Source organism: Carya illinoinensis, chromosome 4 (assembly GCF_018687715.1).
Source record: "Carya illinoinensis cultivar Pawnee chromosome 4, C.illinoinensisPawnee_v1, whole genome shotgun sequence".
Lineage (NCBI taxonomy): Eukaryota > Viridiplantae > Streptophyta > Magnoliopsida > Fagales > Juglandaceae > Carya > Carya illinoinensis.
The window spans coordinates 37,021,492-37,031,454 of record NC_056755.1 but is presented as its reverse complement, the minus strand read 5'-3'; the positions used below and the strand labels follow the sequence as shown (position 1 = coordinate 37,031,454).

Here is a 9,963-nt window from a genome sequence, read left to right as displayed (position 1 = left end):
AAAGACACAAGGAGGTTGAGGGAGGAAGAGGGTGGTCCGGTGAGTCAATGGCGGCAGCTGGTAATGGCGCTAAGGCCTTGTGGTGATGGAACAGAGTGGGTGGAAACCCACTCAGGTTGAGCATGCGTGAGGGAGGTAGAGGGCGGCATGGGGGCTAAAATTGATGGGGGTGGGTCACCAGCGAGGGAGGAGGTGGTTGGCGATGGTGCAGTGGGCTGAAAATCACGTGTTGAACCCAAGGTTTCAAGATTTGTGTAATTATATATTTACACATGAATTTTGATGATAACAAATGAATTTAAAGAATAAAGAAGTCTCAAACTCAAGTTGTCTACACAATGGAGTCAAGCACATCAAGGAAACAAGCATGAGGAAGAAGGGAACAAGTTCACATTAAAGTAATAGAATAATGTTATAAATCTCTTCAAAATTTGAAATTAAGATTAATGCTCAAAATTAATATTTTATCATAAATCATTAAAATACATTTTCCACATGTGCATGAATTTTTTTAAAAATTAAATTTGAAAATTTTGAAAGATGATTGATTGTCATTTTTTACATGTGCATGCCTTGATTAAAGGATTGAACTTTGAAAATATTAAAGATGATTGATTTTCATCTTTCACATGTGCATGTTTTATTTGAATATTTTCAAAAGTGATTGATGCTTTTTTAGACTTATACAAAAGGTAGATGATTTTGTTTGAAAAATTTGAAAAGTAAAGTGTACTCCTTTTGTCATATACAAAAAGTAAAAGATTAGGTTTGAATTTTTTGAAAAGGAAAGTGTGCTCCTTTTGTCATATGCAAAAAGTAAAAGATTAGATTTGAATTTTTTGAAAAGGAAAGTGTGCTCCTTTTGTCATATGCCAAAAGTAAAATATTAGGTTTGATTTTTTTGAAAAAGTGAATGATGTTGTCTTTGACATGTAAATCTTTTTAAATTTGAATATGAAGTCTCATATGCTTATAAATAGATCATTTGAGAGCTTCACATTTACAACACCAAGAGCATACAACATTCATTCAAAACTTTCATTCTTTCTTCTCTAAGCATTGAGCCTTAATCCTTGTTCATTTTGAGAGATATAGTTTGCGCTGTATTGTTCTTATTTCACTCATTGATGAGTGTTTTCTGATAACCTACCCACTATCAGCTCTTGTATCAGTAAAATGGTGTGTATAACCCTTGTGCGTGTAGATAGTGTTCTACACAGGGAATGGTTAAATCACCATGTGTAAGGTGATTGCAAGTGTAGAGGGTATTCTGCCTGGATCCTATGTAGCGGTGTTGTTCAAAGGCGTAATAGGTTTCTATCTCCACCTAAAGGAGGTTGAATAGTGAATTTGGAGATCCTCAAGGGGTAGCTTGAGGCGAGGACGCAGGCAGTGGGGCCGAACCTCGTTAACATACTGAGTTTGCTTCTCTCTTACCATTACTCTTTATATTTATTACTGTTTCATATTTTGTTTATATTTTATATTGTATATTTGATTTATAATTGTTATTTTTTTAAATACAACTCAATTCACTCCCCCCTCTTATATTAGTCATTTGGGCAACATCACGGATAGCGGCTCTAGAGTAAAATGGGGCTACGGCTTTGAGGTGGGTGTGGGGGATGATGGCAGCAAGGCAGGGGCTGGGATTGGAATAAGGCTATCCACCAAATCGAAAAACCAGCCTCCACCAACAGAAACCAGTCTTCAAACACAAGAACCGACTGAAACAGGCGAAGAACAAGTCTGCGGTCGAGTTAAATATATAGGAACCAACATCGGCCAGTTTGGTTCACGGTTTTACCCTAGGAAAGACTGTTAAACCGGCTGACATCATCTATAAACTTTTTTGTTTTTTCCTACCTATAGAGAAACGATATTGTTTCACTTTAATGAGTGAAATGGTATCGTTTAAGACCCTAGACTGAGAAAAAAAATTTAATGGAATGACATCGTTTAGCTTAAGCCAAACGTCATCATTCCAAAATAGCATTAAACCAAGTTACAAGCTCCTCCCCCCTTTCTTCTTACTCAGTCGAGGTTTCTTCTCCTCTGCCAGCGCTTCTTTGCACACCCATGGCAGAGTTGCAAACGATGCTCCTCCATCGCAGACGATGCCGACGATAGACCGAAGACTGCGCTGACACAAGTCGAGACTAATGGAATCAGTTTTCTCTCCCCTAGTCAACTGATTTCGGCCAATTCTAAGCATTATTCTCCCACGTCAGTGGGGTTTTGGCTTGGCGCCGAAATCGATGCCCATGCATCGGTTTTCAGCCCTAGATTGGAAGGAGTGGTTGCCGGCGTGAAGGGAAGCCGGCGAGAGGGGCGGTGAAGACCAGGGCGCATGACGGCATTGGGCTGGGGGAGAGGGAACACATGGAGGACAAGAGGAAAGGGATAGGGGGTTGTGCACGGGGAAGGCAGGGAAGGAGAAAAAGAAAGAAGAAAAACAAAAAAGAGAAAAGAAAAAAAGGAAAAAGAAAAATGAATAGAAATAAATGAAATCTAGCATTTTCATCTCGATGTCTCAAAACCGATCCAATGAAAAGGATTTCAAAACGACAAGTTTAATAAAATAATTTAAAAGCAGTGACTAAGTAAAAATAAAATAATAAAATAAGCTAATTTAAAATAAAGAGCATTTTGTTATAAAAATAAAAATAAAGAGCATTTTAAATGATGATCAATAATTAATGACAATAAAACACTTTAAATTAAATTTCACATCTAGAAATCATAAAATAGTACCACGTAAATCATCTAAAATTTAAAAGAAGGAAGATCATAATCTTAATAAATAAAATAATTATTTAATTAAAAATATGCGTAAATACGGAGTATCACAAATATATATGTATATATACATAGGTGTATGCATATATTTATCAAATAAGAATGACATCTAATCGAGTCGAGCTAACAAGTTGACTCAGGCATAAACGAGCTGACCTTAACAAGTCTTAGTCGAGTCAAGTTGAGTTTAATTGGATATGTGTTAGTCACTAGTCGAGCAGGTATCTACTTTCATCGTTATTTTTTTTTTTCATGAGTCGAGTTTGATTCAAGTTTAACCAGGCAAGTATCGAGCGGGCTATCGATTAGACTGGTTCATTTACAGCCCTAGAGAAGAGTGTGAAATGTAGGGTTGATTCCAAAGATGGTAGCATCGGCATGTGTAGTCCACGTGACAATTAGTGGGACTAGGAATCCGTGTCTGGACGAGGTAGGGACAAAATTGGAGAGGTCTAAGGGTTTCAAATTTGGGGGGTTTTGGTAGAAGGTGTGTCTAGCACGTGAGATCCATGCATTGCGCATGTGGCTTAGCCCTCCGCAGAAGGAGGATAGGCTAGGTTTAGGTAGGGGTGAGAATCGGCCTCTGGTTTGGTCCGGTCCATTTTTAGGAGGACCGAAATTATTCGGTCCGGTCCCGATCTAGGGGTTTTCCGGACTAAATGAAAAAAAAAATAATAATAATAAATAAATATAATTTAAATAAATAATTTTATAAATTAATTATATAATTTTTTATTTATACTAATATTTATAATTATATACTAATACTAATAGTCTAATATGGTATTAAAAAAAATAATACTAATAGTCTAATATTATAATATACTATAGTTATTATTATACTAATATAGACTATATAGTTATATTAAATACTATAAATAATACTAATACTAATATATAATTAAATCACTATAACTGTGTAACTATACATATTTAGTATGAATGTATTATTATATTCTTTAATGTATAACTATAATATATAGTACTACTATATATATTAATATATTAACATATTATAAGAGTTATAGTATAAATTATAATATAGAAATTATAATATACTAAATCACTATAACAATATAACTAATACTAATATATAGCTATACAATTAGTCTACTATTAATACTATTATATAGTTATACTTTTCAATATAATTAGTATTAATATATAGTTATACAGTTTTACTAATACTATTAGTCTATTATATAATCTAAGACTCTTAAGTCTAATATAGGATATATGGTTATAACTAATACTAATATTATTAATACTAATAATGTAGAAAATAGTTATACTAACTGATTGATTCAACATAACTAATACTACTGGTATAATATAGCTATACTAAATTACTAATAGTTTAATACAAATTACTGATAGTTATACTGACTGATTGATTCATTATAACTAATGTTACTAATACTAGTATAAGTCTATAACTATATATATTACTAATAATTATAGACTATTAGTATAGTCTATAAATTCTTATAGACTATACTAATAGTCTATACTAATTGTAAATTATAATATTAATACTATAAGTAATACTATACTAATTTATAGCATAATTCTTATAATATGTTAATATATTAATATATACTAATACTATATATTATAGTTAATAGTTATACATTAAATAGTATAATAATACATTGATACTAAATATATATAGTTATAGACTTATAATGGATTCGTAATATATAGACTTTACTAATAGTCTATAACTAATCGTAAATTCATAATAACTAAATCATTATAAGTCTATAACTATATATATTTAGTATCAATGTATTATTATACTATTAACTATAATATATAGTACTAGTATATATTAATATATTAACATATTATAAGAGTTATGTTATAAATTATAATATATCATATATATGTATAAATTTATAATGTATTAGTATAGTTAACTTAATATGTAATATGTTAGTATTAAATTACTATAACTATATAGAGTATTAGTAATATAATATTTAATATAACTACATAGAGTATTAGTAATAATAGTATTACTATTATTTAATATAGTATGACATAGAGTATTAATAAATGTGTGGTGTTTGATGAGATATAGTAATACTAGTATATTACATATAGTTATTAGTTATAGTAGAGCATTGGCATTGGTTTCATCAAAAGCCAAGCCAATTGTATAAAATGATGAATATGTGTAAATCAAAGCTGTATTGGATTCATCAAATGAGAAATTGGGAGTTTTGCGTTACAGTAAATCTATAATTTCCTTCAAATTTGAAGGGTTACTATACACTCATCAACTAATTATTTTACTACATTTTAATTCCCAACTGTTGTACTTTATTTTTCCTCTCTTATTTTTTTCCCCTGCAACCTTAGTTTCATTTCAGTTTTGAATTTATGGTCAGCCCCAAGTATAAAATTAAATTATTAATGTACCTATACTTAGTTTAATTGCTAAAAATGAAAAAAAAATATTATTATTAAAAAAATAATATTATATTATTATTTTGATGAATTCAATAGCTAATCCAATGTGGGATTATGGATAGGAAGGTTTTAGATTTATGGAAAACTTGTACTTTTCATCAAATTTTGAAGATAACTTTGATGAAGCCAATGTGAATGCTCTAACTATTAGTGTATTATTAGTTATAGCAAATAAGTTAATAACTATTACTAATTTACTATGTACAAATAGACTAATAGTATTAGCATATTATTAATATATATAATAGTATACTATATATATATATATTAAATATATCATAATATAATTACATAAGTATTAAACAAAACGTCATAGGATTAAAAAAAAGTCAACCGTAGACTGAATAGACCGACTGGACTGGACTGGACCGTTTTGACCCTTAGGGAGTTTGGTCTATTCCAGGATGGGAAAATTCTGGACCGAATAGGTCCGATCCGGTCCGTAAAACCTCCCCGAACCGGATCGAGCTCACACCTAGGTTTAGGTCTTCTTTGGATAATAAATTGGATTCACTTTATATTATCTAATTATTATAATTTTCTCAAACTTTTAAACAAAATATAATAAAATAATTCAACTTTTTTAAATTTTAAAATAAAAATAATATTAAAAATATATATGGTAATAATATTTTATTCAATTTTTAATTTTCATCCCATCTCAATTTACTATCGAAACATTTCCTTAGTTGAAAGAGGACGAAGTGAGGGTCATAGCGAATTGGCACGTGGGTGATAATGGAAGTTACGAATCTAAGCAATAACAAAAACTTCAGACAAACGAGTGTTTAAAAATTCTACAAGGAACCAAAAAGGTAACTTGGTTGACTAGAAAGAGCAAATTCTCCCTTGGAGGGGGAAGGAAAACAGGAGCTAGAGCTCCTTCCTGTGTCTCAGAGGTTGGCACTGTGGTGGGGTGCCACTACCTATGGAAGAAGACCAACGTTAGTAGCTTTTGGGATCTGCCAACAGCTAGCTTTGGGGCATTGACTATGAGCTGGGAGCATTTTGCTCCCATAGGGCACAAGATACTCTATCCTTTTCAACTATATCTGCGACCTCCTAATTACACAAACCAGGCCCCCAGCTTAGACGAAATATAGGCATGATTCTAAAAAGATTAGTTGATAAACCTCTTGCCCAGCTTTCTTCATCATCACTTGCTCCTTCTATATAATAGACCTTTGTTAAATTATGCCGCTTGATCAGGAATAGGCAGAATGCTAGAGGTAAAATCAGCACCTCCATCGCTCTTCATAAAACATGTCAAGAGTAAAAGGCAAAAATGCAAGCATACCACACCCACCATATGAACAAAGAATAAAAAAGGGGCATTATTGCTGACATTACACATAGAAAGTGATCATTTGGGGACTGACATAGTAAATTGCCACAAGGCAGTATTCAACATATTGTTCCAACTTCGGCCCTTCAAGATTTTCTGCTTTTTTCCTTTGCAGCATTCTTCAGTACTCCCGTGGTGACGGATGACGCTGGATTGATGGTCTTCCGTATCTTGAAAATATTCCAAGCTGTGTTGGCACAGTGCCCTACGGTCGCAAACACATGGTCGGTGGCCTCCCCTGCATCTTCCCCAAACCTGGTGCTCAACAACAGCATTTTCAAATTACAGATGAGACTTCACTACGTAAGTGAAAAAATCTTGAAATTATTGGAGTAAACACGTATTTAAGTGGAAGAGAGCTCAAATCTCACGTTTTGGTGAATATTGATGACAATATCTTTCAGGTCAGGTGTTGTTTCAATAGATAACCATATGTTGAATTGATATCAGCTTGTTGGGAGACATATTTGTCTTCCCAAATCCCAACTAAGATGATAATGTATGACATGGTAGAAGCTAGACGATTTAGAGAAAAAAAATGAAATCAAAACAAAAATTCTTCAGAGCTTCCAAAAATTCTCTCTTTTTTTTTTTTTTCGGTAGGATTCAGGATGTGCAGCTAAAAATACAAAAACCATGTATATGTGGTAGCAGTTAGTGATAAGACCAGAGAATGTCTAGAACTCGGTGGCTTCTTGAGGTTTGCTAAAAAGTCTAGATTGATCAAATATATCGTGCAATTGTTCTTGTAGAAACAATGTCTTAAAAAGTAATATGTGTGCACTGTAATTGTGATTGTAGGTCAAAGTACCTTTTTGTGACCATTCTTGTTGCAGCACGGGAGGTGGCAGAAAGTGCTTGTTTTTCAGCAACTTCAGCTGCATCTAGGACCTTGTCTACAGTTGGCAGGGTGGACCAGTTTAACATGTAATTTTACACATCCATCTAAGAAAAACACTAATTTCCAAGAAAAACACTAATTTCCACTGCTTAAAAATGTAAGGATTGGAACTTACTGACAGCGTCAAGTGAAGCCAAGGCAACCTGTCCTGGAACCATGGCTAGGATTGCCTTCCCTGCTTGGGATTTGACCACAGGTTTCATCACTGATCCAGTGACAATACCGATACCATCAAGCATCGATTTACTCATATTTTCTGTCATCTTGGACAACTTTCTCACACTTTCAAGTCATAAGCAACGGAAACCAAAATTGACATCATTATGGGAAAAGAATTTCATGTTTCCATATAACATTACTATGAAATATAAATAAAATTGCTCATATAATTATTTGGGATACCGTTTTAAGCCTTTGCTGCCTCCACTCTTCTTTGCTTTGACAGTGCCTCTATTACTGTTACTTTCTCTTGCCCTGAAATCATTTTTATCCTCTGCAGCACTAGTTATAATCGTCTCTCCTCCTTTTTGGACCTGTACTTTTTCTCACTCTTTTATGTACGGAATAACTCTTTTTCCTCTTAACAAATAAACAGATATATTTCATTGTACATGGCTGCTTCATCATTTTGATCCAAATTTTTACAGTAATTGTGTCTCTAAGAAAGCAACTAATTTTCTCATATTATGTTGATGGTGTAATAGAGACGAACCTGGTTGACATAAGCGTTGCTGCATGTGAATATCCCCCTGACAATCTGTCCAGTTCCCCCTGCAATCGCCTTGGCCAACACGTTATTATAATCCTCCATTCTCGGAGCGAACTCTTTCCAATCAACGTTTTTGTTTCTAGTCGTCGATGTCGGACACGAAAAGCACGAGAGATCCTTCAAAAACGAGTCCAGCAAACCTAAACTACCTCCAGAATGCTCTGAAAAGGTGACTCCATAGCCGAGAAGATCTCCATCCTCTATCGGCAAAGAGAAAAGATACTGGAGGGCATCAACCTTCACTACAGGCTCATCTTGTGTCAAAGGCCACTGAACATCTTCACCAACTTTAACCATAGTGGCAAGAGAAACATTCTCGTCGGAGATTCGGACAAGCGTGAACTCCCCGTTGGCGAGTTCTGTGGCCTCTCCTTCATCCATCAGATGAACTTTGCATCCTGGAATCCGCAAAAGGACCTCTTGTCTGAGATTTTTGGGTTCTGGGTCTTGTTGAGCAGTTTCAGATGCGGAAGTTTGCATGGTAGCGGGCGTTTTGGAGCTGCAGAAACCGAAACATCCCATCTCTCCTGTTGTGGTTGCTTTTGTTGGCTCGACGGTAACTATGTTTGTCACGTAAAGAAATCAAGAAGATAATACACAATAAAAGATAGAACAGTTCCAAAAGATATTTGTAACTTTATTGGATTCCTATTTCTGAGTAGAAAGCATGGGTACTTAAGGTGGCAGGGCCGGCTGGAATGGGGGCTAAAATTTTTACTTGCGACCTTTTTTATTTTAAAAAATAAAATTATTTTAATTTTTACATTATATTTTTATTAACAAATAATTCTAATAGTTTGTCAATTAAATTTATTATTTAATATTTTATACTATCTTTTTAACTAATAACTGACTTAATTTTTATTAAAAAAATTTCAATTTAAAGAATTTTAACGAGACATATTTTAGACTATTAGGGGCCGTTCGGGAATATAATTGCTTTTAGATATTTTTAGATATTCTCAAATTTAATTTTTTCTCTTTCATTTCTCAAAACTAAACTAAACATCTTAATTTAAATTATCTCACTACTATTTACATATATTCTTAGTATATAAACAAACCCTAAAAGTAATTATAATTATAATTACCAATAAAGTTCTATAAATAATCTACACATTTGAAAAAAAGTAAACCCTTATTTTTTCAAAGATCATTTAAATTTTTTACAATATTTAAAAATTAGATTTTATTATTTATAATTTTTACATTATATATTTAACTAAAATGATAAAACAGAAGTGTATTTTTAGAATAATAATACTTGAAATAATTATTATATGTGATACTTTTAAAATTAATAATGACATAACATTTATTTAATATTTTTGATATTATCTTATTAAATTAATTAATTTTTTAATTAAATATTTAAAAAAAAATTTACTTAAATTTTTTTTTTAAAAAGGAAGCGCTTCTTCCACGGGGCTTAGGCAATTGCCAGGTTGGATTTGGATGTTGGGTTGAGTTGAGTTGAATAAAATATTATTAAAATATTAATTTTAAATATTATGAGTGCGTTGAGATTTAAAAAAGTTAAATTTTTTATTATATTTTATATAGAAATTTAAAAAAAAATATATGGAGATTTGAAAAGGTTAAATTTTTTATTATATTTTATATAAAAATTTAAAAAAATATATAAAAATTTAAAAAAAATATAATAATGAGATG

The 9,963-nt window shown here is 32.1% G+C and overlaps 1 protein-coding gene across 1 annotated transcript; it reads right to left on the bottom strand.

The window, feature by feature from the left end:
• Nucleotides 1–6,595: 6,595 nt before the first annotated feature.
• LOC122306892 (senescence/dehydration-associated protein At4g35985, chloroplastic-like) lies at nucleotides 6,596–8,900 on the bottom strand. Its single transcript, XM_043119447.1, has 5 exons — nucleotides 8,233–8,900; nucleotides 7,923–8,053; nucleotides 7,636–7,802; nucleotides 7,431–7,515; nucleotides 6,596–6,874 (listed from the first exon to the last, which is right to left on the bottom strand). Exons 1-5 carry the CDS (start codon nucleotides 8,809–8,811, stop codon nucleotides 6,706–6,708), a joined length of 1,131 nt encoding a protein of 376 aa, XP_042975381.1. The 5' UTR covers nucleotides 8,812–8,900; the 3' UTR covers nucleotides 6,596–6,705.
• Nucleotides 8,901–9,963: the final 1,063 nt, after the last annotated feature.